Source organism: Coregonus lavaretus, assembly GCF_964263955.1.
Source record: "Coregonus lavaretus genome assembly, contig: HAP1_SCAFFOLD_360, whole genome shotgun sequence".
In the NCBI taxonomy this organism is placed as follows: Eukaryota; Metazoa; Chordata; class Actinopteri; order Salmoniformes; family Salmonidae; genus Coregonus; species Coregonus lavaretus.
The window spans coordinates 317,334-336,187 of record NW_028160552.1 but is presented as its reverse complement, the minus strand read 5'-3'; the positions used below and the strand labels follow the sequence as shown (position 1 = coordinate 336,187).

The following is an 18,854-nucleotide window of genomic DNA, read 5'->3' as shown; positions in this document are numbered from 1 at the left end:
ACGCCTGAAACAACCTGCCCACTTGCAGGCTGTCACAAAACAGGTAGCGCACCAATGCTTGGTCGTACACTTTAATCGGATCCAGAGTGGTGGCCTGTACCGAGTTGTCATCTTGATCGCCCGGTGATAGGTACAATGACTCGTGGATCTCGGCTAGGCTGTGACCGAGAGACAAGCTAGAGTTGCTCATTTTGTCGTCTATCACGTCGCTCAAACCTTTGTACAGGGAGTCTGTGTCGTTGACCTGGTGCTTGACAAGCATATTGATGACAGTGTCAGCTATGCTGTCGAACTGCCTGCGTCCTCTGTACTTGACTTTCATTTCTTTGCTCAGGCGCTCCAGTTTACCCAGATGAGGGTACAGGTGCGCAAAGTAGTAGCTGTGGTCGTCTTTGCTCACCATGAAGGGGTGACGCTCGGATGAGTTGTAGAAACACGCGTACGCTGTCTGACACTCTCCGCTGCAAGCTCCGGAAGGGTCCTTGGAGCGCGTTGGCTTGCAGTAGCACTGTCCGTTCTTCAGCAAAGATGCCAGAGCTCGCGTCCTGCGTCTGCTCTTGATGTCGCATAACACCCTGTCAATGCGGGTTTTTGTGATAGGCATGTGCCTATGGAGCAGTGATTTCACAAATAGGTCCGGGTTCTCCCTGTCTATGAGTGTATCCAGAGTGTACCTGAATACCAAGAGTCCTCTGATGTTCACCTCGCTGCTTCCCAAGGAACCGTTGAGGTCACTGGTGAATGCTTTCACTCTTTCCAGGAACCTCAGGTCCTCCGCTATGTTCGCGTTATACCCAGATTGCATAACGGTCTGGTTCAGCCATTGAGTACTGGTGAGTTTAGACACAAGCGATAGGAACAACTCCTTGCCTTCTCCTTCACTGGCGCTGTCGGTAATCCTGCCTATAGAGTTCTCCAGAGCCTTCAGATTTAGGTCCACAATAGGCTCTGGTAAGAGGATCACCTGCCTCCCAGATTGGCAGGACGGTGTGTACATGGAACCCTGGAGCTCCTTGACTTTCTTCTTGTCGACCATGTTTGAGTTCAGTGTGTCGCTGCGGATATCCACCCAGTTGAAAATTGAGCCAAGCTCTCCCTTGCTGTCTCTCATGGCTATCATAGCGTTGTTGAGGGATGATGCCTTTTTCCTAACCAGTTGCAGTCGCATGAAGGCGTTGTACGCTTCCTCCAGCGTTTCATTCACAGCCGCTGATGTTGCTGGCATGGATGAGGTATTGTCGTTGTTGATGTCCTCCGTGTCATCTCGTCTGAACACGTCCATGTTGACACTCATATTCATGAGACTGAGCAGGTGGGTACCGGACATGTACTCGTCCGTATCATCTGAGGCTGCGGCCTGTGTGTCCAACTGGGATTGCGGGTCCTCGGTGCTCATGTCTAGTACGAAACAAAATAGGCGCCCTCTAGCGAAGTCCTCTCTGATAGGTGGTGACATGCTGCAGAAATCTGTGTTCTCAAGAGTGACTTGGAAAACCTCCCCTTTGAAGCAATATGTCAGGTATAAGAGGAACTGAAAGGTTGCTCTGTCGTTTGGTGACAAAGCGCTGAAAGACGACTCCTCAGACAACCGGTCGTGTAATATGTCAGAGTCAACCGCTAAAAACAACGCTCTCCTACTGGAAGGCACCTTGGCCCTTTGTACCACAGCTGTGTTTGCCTCTCTGTGAGGCACTATGTTACACTCTGTGGACATGGCCTTGACTTTCGTAGCTGCTGCCATGGTAGTCTGGGCTTGTCTGGTCTAACATATATTGAGCCCTGTGCCTTTCTCTCCTAACCCTAGTATCCCCAGCCTTGGTCTGATGGATCATCTGTGTTCTGATAGTTGTGAGCCCTGTGCTGATGGTTCAGCTATTGTCTGATGGTTGAGCCCTGTGTGGATACTCAGCATTAGCAGATGATTCAGCCCTATGCATATGGTGGATATTTGAGCCCTGTGCTAATAGTTCAGCTATGGTTGGAGAGAAGAGGCTTGTGTGGATACTCAGCATTGTAGGATGATTCAGCCCTATGGGGATATGTTTGGAGAGAAGAGGCCTGTGTGGATATGTGAATAATCAGCACTGGCAGACAGTTTAGGCCTGTGTGAATATTCAGCTGTGCGGGGACAGTTGAGCCCTGTGCTGATGCTTCAGCTATGGTCGGATGGTTCAGCTCTGAGTGGATAAGTCAGCTCAGCATTAGCGGATGATTCAGCCCTATGCATATGGTGGATATTTGAGCCCTGTGCTAATAGTTCAGCTATGGTTGGAGAGAAGAGGCTTGTGTGGATACTCAGCATTGTAGGATGATTCAGCCCTATGGGGATATGTTTGGAGAGAAGAGGCCTGTGTGGATATGTGAATAATCAGCACTGGCAGACAGTTTAGGCCTGTGTGAATATTCAGCTGTGCGGGGACAGTTGAGCCCTGTGCTGATGCTTCAGCTATGGTCGGATGGTTCAGCTCTGAGTGGATAAGTCAGCTCAGCATTAGCGGATGATTCAGCCCTATGCATATGGTGGATATTTGAGCCCTGTGCTAATAGTTCAGCTATGGTTGGAGAGAAGAGGCTTGTGTGGATACTCAGCATTGTAGGATGATTCAGCCCTATGGGGATATGTTTGGAGAGAAGAGGCCTGTGTGGATATGTGAATAATCAGCACTGGCAGACAGTTTAGGCCTGTGTGAATATTCAGCTGTGCGGGGACAGTTGAGCCCTGTGCTGATGCTTCAGCTATGGTCGGATGGTTCAGCTCTGAGTGGATAAGTCAGCTCAGCATTAGCGGATGATTCAGCCCTATGCATATGGTGGATATTTGAGCCCTGTGCTAATAGTTCAGCTATGGTTGGAGAGAAGAGGCTTGTGTGGATACTCAGCATTGTAGGATGATTCAGCCCTATGGGGATATGTTTGGAGAGAAGAGGCCTGTGTGGATATGTGAATAATCAGCACTGGCAGACAGTTTAGGCCTGTGTGAATATTCAGCTGTGCGGGGACAGTTGAGCCCTGTGCTGATGCTTCAGCTATGGTCGGATGGTTCAGCTCTGAGTGGATAAGTCAGCTCAGCATTAGCGGATGATTCAGCCCTATGCATATGGTGGATATTTGAGCCCTGTGCTAATAGTTCAGCTATGGTTGGAGAGAAGAGGCTTGTGTGGATACTCAGCATTGTAGGATGATTCAGCCCTATGGGGATATGTTTGGAGAGAAGAGGCCTGTGTGGATATGTGAATAATCAGCACTGGCAGACAGTTTAGGCCTGTGTGACTATTCAGCTGTGCGGGGACAGTTGAGCCCTGTGCTGATGCTTCAGCTATGGTCGGATGGTTCAGCTCTGAGTGGATAAGTCAGCTCAGCATTAGCGGATGATTCAGCCCTATGCATATGGTGGATATTTGAGCCCTGTGCTAATAGTTCAGCTATGGTTGGAGAGAAGAGGCTTGTGTGGATACTCAGCATTGTAGGATGATTCAGCCCTATGGGGATATGTTTGGAGAGAAGAGGCCTGTGTGGATATGTGAATAATCAGCACTGGCAGACAGTTTAGGCCTGTGTGAATATTCAGCTGTGCGGGGACAGTTGAGCCCTGTGCTGATGCTTCAGCTATGGTCGGATGGTTCAGCTCTGAGTGGATAAGTCAGCTCAGCATTAGCGGATGATTCAGCCCTATGCATATGGTGGATATTTGAGCCCTGTGCTAATAGTTCAGCTATGGTTGGAGAGAAGAGGCTTGTGTGGATACTCAGCATTGTAGGATGATTCAGCCCTATGGGGATATGTTTGGAGAGAAGAGGCCTGTGTGGATATGTGAATAATCAGCACTGGCAGACAGTTTAGGCCTGTGTGAATATTCAGCTGTGCGGGGACAGTTGAGCCCTGTGCTGATGCTTCAGCTATGGTCGGATGGTTCAGCTCTGAGTGGATAAGTCAGCTCAGCATTAGCGGATGATTCAGCCCTATGCATATGGTGGATATTTGAGCCCTGTGCTAATAGTTCAGCTATGGTTGGAGAGAAGAGGCTTGTGTGGATACTCAGCATTGTAGGATGATTCAGCCCTATGGGGATATGTTTGGAGAGAAGAGGCCTGTGTGGATATGTGAATAATCAGCACTGGCAGACAGTTTAGACCTGTGTGAATATTCAGCTGTGCGGGGACAGTTGAGCCCTGTGCTGATGCTTCAGCTATGGTCGGATGGTTCAGCTCTGAGTGGATAAGTCAGCATTAGCGGATGATTCAGCCCTATGCATATGGTCGGATTGTTGAACCCTGTGCTGATGGTTCAGCTATGGTCTGATGGTTGAGCCCTATGGGGATATGATCGGACAAAAACAGCCCTGTGTGGATACTCAGCATTGTAGGATGATTCAGCCCTATGGGGATATGTTTGGAGAGAAGAGGCCTGTGTGGATATGTGAATAATCAGCACTGGCAGACAGTTTAGGCCTGTGTGAATATTCAGCTGTGCGGGGACAGTTGAGCCCTGTGCTGATGCTTCAGCTATGGTCGGATGGTTCAGCTCTGAGTGGATAAGTCAGCTGTGGTCGAATGGTTCAGTCGCCGATCAGCCCCTTGGTCGTGTATGCTCCTTTCTCACCCCAGCTCGGATGCCTCATGCCTCATCCTAATACATTATACATTGGCTATCCGGATCTCATATAAACTACTTTTTATTGCCAGCAGATGTCACTAGGCTTCGTACACCGTAGATCCCTAGAGTGTGAATCATGAACAAAGCTTTGCCGTTCGTGGACATTTTCCCTGACATCTACCCTGAGCGCAGAACTGTCAACCCTGAACTGGAACCTAATCTGGTTGGGGTTATGATCAAATCTGTCTTCTTTCACAGACAGGAAGAGGTGCTCTTGTGCAGAGGTTTGGTGGTGCAGGCTCGAGACAGCATCATCTACACTACAGTACACTTTAAGGTTACTGGTATAGCGCCTGTTGTGGCCTATGACCTAGACTTGATTTGTGATCAGGATGGTGAGGAAGAGACCTGGGAGCTGGTACGGAACACTTGGTCCAGACACTTAGTTGCGGAGCCAGTGCCTGTCCGCGCTCTCCACGATGACATTAAGCGGAAAGTAAATGCTCTGGTATTCCCGCTCAAATCTATATCATTGGCCACAAAGTACTTGGAAACCGTAAGGGGCTCGCTGACTTTCGGAGACTTCTGCCCGGACAGGGGCTACTACATTGCTCGGGACGGTAACACGCCTGCCCTATGCTCCGATGTCATGTTTGGAAGGGTGTATTTCATACCTGCAGACAGGCTGAACGATGTCCTCTCAGCCTCAGACCTCATCTATGATCATGACAAGTCGGAGGCTGAGGCTGAGCTCTTTGACAGTAAACACATGCCCTATTTCTACAAGGCAGCGTGTCTGGACATCGAGACGGTGTTTGACAAGTCATACCGGAATATGGCCCTAAGATGTGAGTCTTTCGCCTTCAAGTTCCCCTACTGCACCGAGCGCATGGTAGAGGACATGACAGAGTACAGGAATAAGCTGGTCCAAATACTAGACACTGGCAGGAAACAGCTGCCCCGACAGAGTAAACACGTTTCCATACCAGCTCTGTCGCTAGACATGCCAGGTCAGCAGCACGAGATAACTTGCGTCTCTCTCGTGATCATCAACTCCCATATACCCAAGACATCACCCGAGCAGCACAGGAAGCTGCTGATAGTTGTCTATAACAAATGTAAGGTAACACAGAACTGTTACCCAGAGGCCAACCACGAACTGGCAAGGGGCGCAGGTGTAGATGATGTCAAGAGGATTTCAATACACCCGTGCTCCGGAGAGCTCGCACTCCTGGAGACAATGATCCAAGTGCTCTACCACCAGGAAATAGAACTCCTGTACGTGTACAACGCCGAATTCGACATCAGGGTGATTGAGCAGCGTGTGCATTTCTACGCTGAATCAAACTACGCCAAGCGCCTCAACAGCGCTACCCAGAAACGATGTTCCTCTCTATTGCAAGCCTGGCACGGGCTCTTTATGACCAGGGCCCTGGCAAAGGATGTGTTGCCTTTCTTCCAGTTTGAAAACGTACGTTACCTGGACATGTACAAGGACATGCTGAAGAACCTAGACTCTGTGTTGATGCACGGGACCTTGACCGAGTACAAGCTCCAAATGATATCTGTGCACATCGAAAGGTTCAACAAAGGCAAGGCCAAGCTGGGCCACTTCAAAATGAACAGCTGCGGTATGAACATCATCGATCTGTACAGGATGGCTGGGACTAGAGAGATCAAGTTTCAGTGCACCAGCATGAAGTTGAACGACGTTGCGCCCTTTGTCATCGCAAAAGCCAGGGCGCTGCACAGAAAGCCTCCGAAGGACACCAGAAAGCTTTGCAAGCTGGCAGACGTTGGTTACTGTCAAATGGACGAGATGATCAGGATGGGGGGAAAGAGTCTCTTTGCTGTGCTAGTCTACAACTTGGTCGACTCGCAGTTGTGCGCCAGGCTGGCTAAAGTCTTCAGGCCCGTATCAAATCTGTTCCATCGATGTAGGACCACTCTCAACATAGACGTCGTGGTGCACGGGCGAGGGGATATGTTTGGTGGATTCGTGCAGAGCATTCACTCGGTTCAGCTCCCTCAGCTTAAGTTTACACTCGATACTCTCAGAGTGAAAGCCGGACCATTGGGTATGGAATTAAACAGCCGCTTGAGATGGGACCCGAGGCTCCACTCTGACAATGGTGATAGCGAGAAGTGGAAGGGGGGAGCTGTGTGTGATCCTCTCACGGGCCTACACTATTCCGGTCCCGGAATGGGACTTGAGCTTTCGTTTGACTTCTCGAGTATGTACCCGTCTATCATGTGTGCTCTCAACATCTCACCGGAGACCACCATCCCTTGGCCTCCCGTGAACTTCCCCCATGATCTATCTGGTTGGGTTTGTTACAACTGGGAAGCTGAGGGGTTTGAGTACGCATCGCTCATTCTCAAATACGACCAGACCCAAGGATGTTTTGTACGTGCGCCGGCCGTATTCGCTTCCTCGGTGGAGTACTACCTCAACCAGCGAGCCGAGTTCAAGAGGAAGCTCAAGAACCCTGACATCAGTGAGGCCGAGCGGGCCTACTACAAGATGCAGGAGGGAGAGTGTAAAGTCCTTGCCAACTCCTTCTACGGAACGGCTCCTCACCCTTGCGGGCCTCTCATATCTGGCCACGGCAGGCAACAGATTGCCGTGGTAAACAGCTGCGTGGCTACCTTTTACAAGCACCGCTGCCCCGTTGTATACGGAGACACCGACAGCGTCATGGTCTCAGCTGGATACGGACCCGGAGACCTTCCTGAGAGTGACGTGCCCGACCTAGTCGTCGTGTGCAGAGACAACGCGCCCGGTCGGGATAGTGAAAACAAACTCCTCGAGAGCTTCGCGTGTAAGGCCCGGACGGCTTTGGGTGACAAGTTTAAACGGGCTGGCGAGCAGGTGCCTGCCTTTCTGGACTATGTGCACACCGCCTTGGTGGAGGACACTCTCCAGAGGATGTACGTGATAGGCCGAGGTAACACACACCAAAATGTAGTCAGAGACCCGAGAGGAACATTCACCAAGGAAGGCTATCCCGTCTACGCGGCCAGAGTCCCTGGGTCTGACGAATACACGGACGTAACGGGACCCTTCGTAAAACACAGGCGAGTCAAGCTGGAATATGAAAACAGTTGCTCCATATACTGCCACGTAGCTAAGAAGACCTATGTGGCTCTCACTCACAGCTTAGACGACAAGGGGGAACTGTCCTCTGTCTCCGTGAAAGTTAGGGGCCTGTCGGCCTTCAAAAGCATGCGGTCCCCTTGCGATTCTGCAGTTACGGACACCTTCATAGCTTGCGTAATGAGGGGAGACTGCATCAAACTGGAGACTGACAATGTCTCTTGCTTCTCCACTTCTCCCTGGCACAAGCTCAAGCCCGGCGATGTCATCTTGTACCTGGAGCGGGAACCCCTCGTTGACGATATCGGCCGGTGGTTAGAGCTGCATCGAGCTAGCTCCTTTCTCATCCCCTACAGAGTGGAGGATGTTCTAACCTTGCAGCTGGACTCTGGATTCTCTGGGGTCTCCACGACACTAGTTCCTGCTGGCGCCTCCGGGTCTGACTCGGTCGATGCCGTAAAAGTGAGAACGCTGTACAAGGACTGGACATACTGCATGAACCACATGTTCTCTAGCAAGCAAGCCATCCTCAGAGACTTGCTCACGTGCAAAGCTTCTGAGCTCATTGCGTCCAAGATGGGAGCGGGGTTCTTTCCTTGGAGCACTCTCATCAAATCCTCAAAGAACAAGTGCTTTAGTCAACAAACACTGGATCGCTTTAAAGTTGCCAACTCCAGCGTGAAAACCACCTACGTAGAAACTGTAAAGACGTGGCTACAGCAGATCACGGGACTCTCCGTCAAGCCTGTCGAGTGCATCGAGTATCACAAGTGCAACCCATGCGAAGCCGCTTTCTACAGATACCCGTTGAACCTCCAGGCTAACACAGGGTGTATCACGGCCATGTTCGGAGGCTCGCTCATGTGCGAGGCCAAAGTCTCAGAATCCGGAAAGGTCCCTGAGAGCGATAGGGAGTACGGATGCGACCTTCAATCAGACCTTAACACCGCCCCATGCGATGATACCTCGGACCAGGTTCGCCAAGCACACCAGGCCACATTCATAGGTTCCTCCTCTTGTCACACGGAGCTCATAGCTCACCCCTACCAGCCTTTCAACAAATGTTTCGCCAACTCTAGGGTGTTGATAGCTCACTACTCAGACTGTACCTTGGTCAACCGCTCCGGGAAGCTTGTGGCTCACTGCATTATAGACTACTGCTTGCCTCGCTACATGTACAGCTCTGCTCTGGGTGCCCAAAGCCTGGATGATTGTAAGGAGCACCTGCTCACCTCCGTCGCCTCTATCAGAGAGAGGTTGAAGAGGGGCACTGTGACTTTCAACACCGTAATGAACAACTGCCCCGAACACATGATACCGGCATGCGGGACTCGGGAGTTGGAACACCTAAGGATAAACAGGGAGACAGTAGCTCGTCTACCGGGTGAGAAACTCGAGACATGCCTCAAGGTGATCACCGAGGACATGTCCCTAAAGCCCCGAGACGTCTACAGGAACCTAAGCGCTTTGCTCGGGAAAAGGCTCACCGAAGCCATCTCTGAAGGCATAGTGTCCCTCAGAAACGACGACTCTTTACCTCGTCCCTGCTCGGACACCTTCATCTCGATTTCCGTGCCGACTGTCATGCTGACAGACGCGGGCATTGACTCCTCTACCGGGAGCCTGTCCATAGCGAGAAGCGAGCTGTGTGAGAGGACTCTAGTTGACCTGGCCGGTCTTCTGTATCAGACCGTACTGGTGTTGCATGTGCACACTCCCGAAGCGTTCAGCTCAGCGGCCCCTATGTACCCCGGCTCGGTTCTTTGCATCATGCCCTACTCCTGTGCCGACACCACACTCATGAGCACGTGGATGGAGACCTTCAGGGAGAAGAAGTGGCTCATACCCATCCAAGCCAAGCTCGGCAAGAGGACGCGTTCTCCCGTAGATTGCAGACAGGTTACATATCATTGCGCAGGCTGTAAAAACTTCTACAGAGACCTGTTTGCAAACAAGGTACCGGCCCACAAGCTTATCCAGCACGTCTACGGCCAAGACAAGAGGAGAAAGATAGGACAGTGTGTCAACGAAAAACGCTGGCTCTCTTGATCCTCGCTCTCCTCCACATTGCCCCAAGCAACCCTCTGCTAAACGTTGACTGAGATGAAAATCATCATATATATGAATCCCTAGATACGCGTCAATCAAACACTGGAAAAGGTGTATCCCCCCTTTCAAACCCAGCTTACACCCGATTAAGAATGTCATTCAGTCAGAAGGAGTACGTTTTCTCCCACACCATGACCAGGGTCAGTCAGGCCCATCAGCCTGCTACATTCAGAATCGACCTGAACGGCCTCATACCCTTCGGAGACTGCAGCACCCTGTTCACAATTGACAACATGAGTGTTACAGCGTACAAGCAAGGCACTTTGGAAAGAATACCAGTCAAGTTCACCGTACTCAACGATAACAAGACAAGGGTCCTGACGAACGATCCGTGTAAGCTTTCCTCAAAGTGGCAGGTGGACATTGACTGTGGATCCTGTATGAAGATAGCCGGCACCGACGCAGTACCTTTTACACGCAACCCATCTATGTACGATGAAGAAAACAGGCAGGCTCTCGTCAATGTCTTGGCGTTCATGATGTCAAACAGCCTCTGGACCTCGGACAGAGCGAGAGGGGCTCTCGATGTCCTCCTTGGCTTTACTCGAGGGCAGTTTGAATTCACCTGCGACCTGTGTTCTGAGATTGGCGTCGCCTGCATCATGAAAGGCCAAGGTGGACTTCCGTCATTCTCTTTCCCTCGGTGTGCGGACGGTTACGTGTGTATACCTTCCCACCAACCCAGCTCTGACAATGACTATGTGGCTCTCAGAAATCTCCTAGCACTCTTGAGATCTGCTTCCCTTGACAACCTTGACATTGTAACACGTGTCACTCAGGAGATGGCAACGGACCGTTCATTGCGAGAGCTTGAATGTACATCTTTCCCTACTAGAAACAAATACAAGGGAGACATTTCAATATCATACGCGGCGATGAAATACATTTCATCCCTGTACCATACCATGAGCGAGTACGCTGATAACATGGCCATAGTAGACAGCCGTACGCCTCACATCAGAGTCTTGGTCGAGAGCCCCTCTGGGAACATAGGTGAAATAACCGGGTCTATGTCCCTAACCATAATATACGGATCAACTATCTCTGCCATCTATGGAAGACTCATCAATGGCTTGCGGCCTGCGGACGATGACCAATTAGAGAGTATTGCAAACATCTCACAGTTGAGCACAGACGTGGTCATCAGGAGGACTCCGTTGAAGTTTATGTTCAATAAAAATATGACGTTAAACGATTGGTGTACCTTCTACTATGGGTGAAATGGGCAGGCTGGCAAGTGAATGGTATATGTAATGTGTTTTTTTGTGTGTGTATAAATACAACAGATCATGAAATGGATGGTTATGCACTGTAGTGTATTGATGGCAAGTCATATACTATTGTCAATGACGTGATGAGACTGTCCATCTGATGTTCGTACATCTCTGTGACTACATACTGTAAAGCCAGGTATATAGGTTTGCAAACAGATATTGCCATCACCAAGCTGACCACACATGTGTTGTTGATGATATATCCAAGTCTATTCGAAATGATATGTTGAATAATCCCGTAACGTTACTTAGGATTGGTAAACATGGTATGGGTGAGGACAGGTGTATATTATTGTACAGTGTGTGAATAAAGAGTCAAGCATCACCACACGGATGGTCATTTATGTATTTATTTATGCCAGGACATAACAGGTTACACGGTACACTTCAATTAAACTCATACAGGCTGACACATGTTCATCATTGCACATCCAGCTCCTTTGGACCTATTGCATCACAGGCAAAGGTCTTGTCACAAAGGTGACGTTTTTAACCGTTGTCATGTATACCACAACATCTCTAATGGTAGATGCCTTTAACTCGTACCCAAACTCAAACCCAGACGTGTCAAACGTAACAGAGTATATATGTCCTTTGGACGTTACAATTTCAAACAGCTATCCAGGACTGTTGTCATCCATATGACAGATTGCTGCAGCATTGAAAATTACAACCATGTTGTATCCAATGTATGCCAGTTTCCATCATTTTCAGTACTGTATGGAACAGGCTTGCGGGATTTGTTACGGCCACGGAGCGAGTCAACATTGCTTGCCATAGTCACACACCCTAGTTCTGTATATGTGTAATGCTCATCAGAGGTCCTTTGCTGGTTGCCACATGCCACTTGATACACACATCAGTAGTACTACAGGTGTAAATAATTCCGTTGAGATGTGCTATGCATAGCATTCTACGGTTTCCTCCATCTCTGTTCACGTTCATAAGGGCTTGCCTTTATGAAGCGTTGTAGCTGAGGTGGCATGTCACCCTCGATATACTCAGCCCTTTCCATTGTGCTCCTGCAGAGCTCTTGCATCGTAGGAAAGGGCCTGGTTACAAATGTCAAATTTTCAAACGTTGTCATGTAGTACAGCAAACCTCTCAATGTGGGGAAGGGGTCACCGGTCCCACAAGTAAACCCCGAACGATCAAAGGTTACCTTATATATTTTGTCTTTTGCTGTTACAATTTCAAAGAGGTAGCCAGGACGCTCTTCATCCATATAACAGATTGAGGCAGCCGGATTTTGGTATTCCTCTTCCATCTTTTCTAGATCCTTTATCACTTCTATGTGCTCGCATGACCCTGGGGAACTGCCAGGTGAAAGTCCCCACCATGCACCTTTCAGGGACTGTATCATGTCACGCATGTCTTCCACTATGCGTTTGCAGCAGGAACCCAGGTTCGGAGGTTCCGGAATGTCTCCCGGTGTAGCCATCAAGTACCCGTGTGGGACTTCTGCAATCAGATCTTGTATCATTCTAACTGGGTTTTTATATTGGAATTGGACAAAGTCGGTGCATCTGTAATGTCCTCTTGTGAGGTATACACCAAATGTGATCACGGTATTCTCATCATATTTCACCATACCTGAACACACTCCTCCAGGCATTGAACCAAAGTATCCTGCCATTACAATGGCTCCTACATTAACCTCAGGTCTGTTCATCAGAGACATAATCTGCTGTTGAGATACGGATCCCCACCAACATCGGTCTTGCATCCAGCCTACAAATGACGCCCATGTGTTGTTCAATAGATGCCAGTTGCCATAGTTGTTTTCCATTCCTACTCTTTGCCTACAGAAACGGAGTGAATCGAAGTTGCTTGTCTTCGCATACGCCATAGTCCCTAATATATTTGCTATATGTTTCATGTGCATCGGCTATAGTTTGCTACACACATCGTAAGTAGTACGTACTGGTAAAGTGATTGAGCTAAATTAACATTTCGGTACTAATCTTGGGTTACTATATCCGATGGGTATACACCTGTATATCGTTCACTCAACCCATTGTTCATATCACAGTCTGCATGATGTCTGAGGAGAGTGGTATAGAAACCGAAACCAGCGAGCTCAGCGCGGTAGGATAAAGTCATTACACCCTAGGTTACGCACTATGTTTGTACAAGAGATGATACTCCTAAGTACTTGGTATGCTTTCTGAAATTACTCTCCACTCCACAGGTGTCTACCGTACTACTGAGCCGTTCCGTAGGTACTCAGATATATTGTGGATGACTTTGCTGATCATATTGCATGCACTGTTGTACATACCATGACCATTTGCAAATTCTACTTTGCTATTTCTTTCCATACAATATACATCTTAGGAGAGCGATTACATACTAACGTCTGACAGAGAGGAACCTCAACATCCTGAGTTACACCAACTGCATCCCCTGTTGCACCCCGAGGTCCTCAACCATGCACAACCTCACCCTCAACCAGCGTTGCCTCCTCTTCACCAGGGTAACAATGCAGAGGATGACATGGTAGATATGAAATGTGTAATGTGATGGCACATTCACTGTGTGTATGGACTATGGGTAATGTGATTACTCTTCTGTCTCCCAAGTACATGGCCGATGACGAAGAAGAGTATGAGGACGCCTACGTGCCAATTGAGGAGGATGACTAAGGAGAAGCCCTGTTTATTCCTTTGATGACCCATTGTATGATTATGTATGTTTATGTTCCAGATTGTATATTGTGCAAAGTCACTGTTTGTGTATGGATATTGTCAGACTGAAGGGTCCAATGTACTATTTCAATAAACGTGAATGGACATTCGTAGTTTCACAAGTATTTTGTATTTATTCACAGATATCCATAGACATGTATTACAACACAAGGAGGCTTACATTACAATGTACATGACATAGTACAACAGGGATACACCACTCATCACATAAGCACCTATAGTTGCAATACATTACAGGTTGCTCGTGAGTGTACGACGCGCTGTGGATTGGCAATGTAATCTACATCCCCTAAGCTCTGGTGCGCGTGCATCAGGGAACAGGGTGGAGATACAAATGTGACTCTGTCAATCCTGCTGATGTAGGACAGCACACCTGCGATATCTGAGAAGTGTGCCCTTGTCCCTACTGTAAAACCAAAGGTATCGAACGTCACCTTGAATCTATTCCCAAATGCAGTGACAATGTCAAACAGGTATCCCAGGCTGACATCGTCCATATAATGAATTGCTGCAGCCGGGTTCTCGTACATTGGTCCTTTCTTTCGTAGATGCTCTATTACTTCACGGTAATGGGGTGACCATACTTCGTTGCCGTATGACGCTCCCCACCATGAGTCTTTCAGCACCTTCATCATGTAACACATTTGTCCCGCTATATGTGTCACGGAAAAGTAGTCTGGGTTGTGAGGTATTGTCCAATGTTGACGCAGAATGCGCCCTTCACCCAGCTTATCGACCAGATGTCGTATTATGTCAATTGGCGTAGAGAAGTCGCCCTCTACCAAGTCCTTACATATGTAACTGCCTCCACAGATGGCCACATGAAATGTCAGTACTTCGTTCTGAGTCTTCGCCGTAACCGAACATACTCCTCCGGGCATGTCACCAAAGTGTGCCGCAATAACAATATCTCCAAAGCGAATCTTAGGTCCGCCCATGAAGGAGCTAATCTGATCTGCAGAGACTGAGCCCCACCAGCGCTCACCTAGCCATTCTAGAAAGGAGTGCCACGTTCTGTTCAATATCGACCACTTAAGCATGAGATCTATCTGCTGATGTTTTTTAGCATCCTCCTCGGCTCGAACCATATCTTCAACATCGTCATCGTCAACGTCGAAGTAGTCGTCAACCGCTTCTTTGTAAACATTGTCCCTGTCCACATGTCTGGTGTTTGACCCGTACTGGGGAGGGGTGTCCTCCTCCTGACTCCTGGTGTCTTCCACGGTATCACTTAGAGTGTCGTGTTCGTGCTCATACGTCCAATCATTGTAGTCACCTGCCATTGTTGCTTGGCAATCGGTCTCTGAATCGGACCGGTTGGAATCTGCAGGGCTGAATGTGTGTTGTCTACAACTGTTCCCGCATGCATCTGAGTCATATAGGTGCTGGTCGTCCACAGGGCTGTTGTTTGACTCGTACTGGTCACCGGGTTCTGTTTCCTGAAGCCTGGTGTCCTCCAGTTGATCACCTAGAGTTTCGTATTCAAATGGATACATCATGCTTCCTTCCCAATCGATCTCGGAATCGCACCTATCGGAATCGGAAGGGTTGAATGTTTTTTGCGTACAACCGTTCTCGCATGAATCTGCTCCGTAAAACATTTGGTCGTCTACAGGGCTGTTGTTTGACAAGTACTGGTCATGGGGTTCAGCTTCCTGAAGCATGGTGTTGTCAACATTATCACCTATAGTTTCATATACATTTCCATTGTCCTCTATTGGGTCTCCGTGATGTTCCTCACACGTCCAATCATTGTAGTAACTTGAGCTTGGTGATAGCCTTGCACTCTCAAAATCGGACCAGAGTGAGGCTGAACACTCGTCTCTTAGTGGCGTAACACTGGTCCTACTTCTATCTACTTTGCAGTACCCATAGCAAGACAGCATCTGATGCCTCTGGACGCAAACAACTGTCTCAAAGTGGTTACCAACATTCTCCAAATAGATCCCCTGGTTAGACACCTTTACACCATTACAACGGTGTATAAGCCACCTCCCGGTGTAGTATGTATATATGCTTACACCCAAACAATCTGCAGCTGCTTGAATCTCCACTTCCGTAGCCCAAGTACCTAGAGAGGCCATTTGTGATTTGGTAATGTAGTCTGATACTGACCGGTAGCCACTTCTCAACATGCTGGTGTATATCACATCATTGCTTTGTAGCTGCTCCACGACGACATTTCGAATGGTTCTATGAAACTCATCTGTACCACAAACCGCTTCACTGACCGCTCTGAAGAAACAATTGCCGTCGCCTTTTATCGGTATGTTTTTGCACGGAGCCCCTAACTCACCAGTGACTGTACTCAGTACAGACTGGTCCTTGAAGCAATTCACCTTCAGCCTGTTGCAAAGAACCTGCGCATCTGCAGCCCCGATAGGGTTGAACTGCTTCTCTCTACATGGGTCCCCAGTAGCAAGCATAGTATCCTGACACCCCGCCATCAATTAGTCTATTCTACTCTAGAGGTCTTTGCTATTGTCATTGGTAAAGTCATTAATACCTGCTTCACCGGCTTGTGGACTGTGTGAGTTTGGGTATGCGATTTAAAAACACCCCCCTATTGGACCACATTCCGTGGACTGTACCGCTGTACTGTTTGAGTATGGATGATAACCCTCCCGTTGTCCTGGTATTCTGTACACACGCCGTGCCCTCCGGGTCGAACTGTCCCGCTCTCACTAAAGGCCCAGTTGGAACATGTGGGACAGTATGGGTGCGAGCAGCCTTTGCAGATGTATTTGTTACACCTGGTGCACACCGTGTGTGTTTTACAGTCCTTCTTTGTGGGGCAGACCTGACACCTCTTCCTCTTACTGGGTTGTGCGGGGTTGGGTGCTTGGGCCGGTGGTGCTGCGTGGTCCGGTGCTGCGGGGGCGTGATCCCGCCGGGGCTGATCACGATACGTAGCCCTCTGAACAGCTTTGACGAGCGCCGCAGAGGCTTCGGTGCGAGGGAGACGGGCCCTTCTTTGTATGAACGGAGTCACTAGTGCCTTTCCCAGCTGCTCGAGGAACACCCTCCTCTTGTTTCGCTTGCCAGGCATCCAAGTGGGGTTGAGCTCTCGCCATATGACAAAAGCGTTGTAAGAGGACACGTCAAGGATGTTGTGGAAGATGACCAGGGGCCAGCGCGCGGTCATCCTCCTGCAGCTGTAGGTTCCAATCACCTTGTCTAGGTTGTCCACACCTCCCTTGTTGCTGTTGTAGTCTAGGACGATGGCCGGCTTCTTGTCCTGGCGACGGCTAACGTGAGCCTCGGTGTGCAGCGTGCTCAGGAGTAAGACGTTCTTGTTTTTCTTTGCCAGGTAGGACACTAGAGCGGTGGTGGACGTGAAGGCGAACTTGGAGGAGAAGAGGAGCCTGTCCTTTGAGGCGAGCAGCGCCTGCGGGAGCTCTGGCTTGTTCTTTCTGACTGTGCCGACCACGGTGACGTTCCTGGTCAGGAGCTGGCGCGCGAGCTCGTATGAGGTGAAGAAATTGTCGCAGGTGACGTTGTGACCCCTGAGTCCCTGCGTCAAATCGAGCACGACCCTCATCCCCTGGTTCTTCTCGGGTCCTCCGCGTGTGGCCTTGCCGGTGTAGACCTGCATCTTCCAGGCGTAGCTGGATTTGGAGTCGCAGGCCACCCATGTCTTGATGCCGTATTTGGCCGGCTTGCTTGGGATATACTGGCGGAAAGGACATCGGCCTGGAGGAGAGAGAGAGAGAGAGAGAGAGAGAGAGAGAGAGAGAGAGAGAGAGAGAGAGAGAGAGAGAGAGAGAGAGAGAGAGAGAGAGAGAGAGAGAGAGAGAGAGAGGAGAGGAAAGACAAGAGATTAGCTTTAGCGTGTTGTCTTGTGTTGTGTTGTGTTCAGTGTTGTGTTCAATGTTGTGTTCAGTGTTGTTGTTGTTGTTGTTGTTGTTGTTGTTGTGCTCTTGTACGGTGTTGTTGGCCCCGGCACACCTCTGAAAGGGACCAGTTGCTCGTCCACCGTCACGTCGGCCCCGGGGTTGTAGAGGAGCGGCAGCCTCTCGACCCACTTGTCCCAGACCTCTCTCACGGCCGCAAGTTTGTCATCGCCGCCTGCTGCGCGTCTCTCGGCTCTGGTCTGGCGGTCGTCGAAGCGAAGGAGTCTCGAGTAAACGTGAAAGACTTTGAGCGGCATGGTTGCGCGGAAAATGGTCCTTCCGCTCTCGGCGTCCCAGAGACTAGAGGCCGCTTCGCCTCGGGACCTGTACACGCCGGCTAGGATGAGCAGCCCTACGTAGGCTCTCAGGTCTGTGGAGTCCATCGCTTTCCAGCGGCCGCCGCCGCCGCCGCGGTCACGGTCTTCGTGGTTTTCGTGGTCTTCGTGGTCGTCGGCGTAGTGGCGGTGGTCGTCGTCGCCGTCGTCGCCGTCGCCTCGGGCTCCGTATTTTCGAACGCCCTCCAGATTGGTCATCTCCAGGATGATGTCTTCTATCTCGGGTGTGAAAAACAAGCGAAACGTGGACAGGATGTCGCGGGCTTGGCCTACGGCCTGCCTAGTAGGCCCGGGCCTCATGTCCTCCGGCACCTCAGCAACCGGCCTGTTACTTTTTGCCGCTGCTGCGGCCCCTCCGACGCCCCGATTGTTGTCACAGGGCACCGAGCACCATTGGATTTGGCCGTTTCTCGACACGAATGTCTCTCTTTCCACTCGAGGGATATCGTGTTGTGTTCTGGGGCTGATGCTGCGGCGGCGGCGGCGGCAGCGGCGGAGGTCTCCTCGCTCTCCTCGCTCTCTTTCACCTTCCCCTTGTTCTTCCCCTTGTTCTTCCCCTTGTTCTTCTTCTTCTTCTTCTTCTTCTTCTTCTTGTTGGTCGTCGTATTCGTCGTCGTCGTCGTCATCGTCTCGTTCGTCTTCTACGCCTTGACCTTGTTCTACTTGGACATCGTCCTCGTTGTCAGCGGCGGCGGCTGCGGCGTCGTAGTCGTCGTCGTCGTCGTCCTCTGTGGTCTCCTCGTCCTCTGGGTTGTATTCCTCCCCGTCTTCTTCTTCGGATGCTTCCTCGTCCGCTTCCTCGTCGCAGTCAGAGTCATTGGAAAATATCTGTTCTAGGACCTGTT

The 18,854-nt window shown here is 49.9% G+C and overlaps 1 protein-coding gene across 1 annotated transcript; it reads right to left on the bottom strand.

The window, feature by feature from the left end:
- Positions 1 to 15,909: 15,909 nt before the first annotated feature.
- LOC311121676 (piggyBac transposable element-derived protein 4-like) lies at positions 15,910 to 18,476 on the bottom strand. Its single transcript, XM_084196135.1, has 2 exons — positions 17,730 to 18,476; positions 15,910 to 17,474 (listed from the first exon to the last, which is right to left on the bottom strand). The coding sequence occupies exons 1-2, from the start codon at positions 18,307 to 18,309 to the stop codon at positions 16,345 to 16,347; spliced, it is 1,710 nt and encodes a 569-aa protein (XP_084052261.1). The 5' UTR covers positions 18,310 to 18,476; the 3' UTR covers positions 15,910 to 16,344.
- Between the last annotated feature and the right edge of the window lie 378 nt (positions 18,477 to 18,854).

Excerpts from the sequence above, each read along its gene's own strand:
- LOC311121676 (XM_084196135.1), bottom strand. The coding sequence starts at position 18,309 with ATGAGGCCCGGGCCTACTAGGCAGGCCGTAGGCCAAGCCCGCGACATC. Across the intron at positions 17,475-17,729 it reads GCAACTGGTCCCTTTCAGAG|GCCGATGTCCTTTCCGCCAG; the intron begins GTGTGCCGGGGC and ends TCTCTCCTCCAG.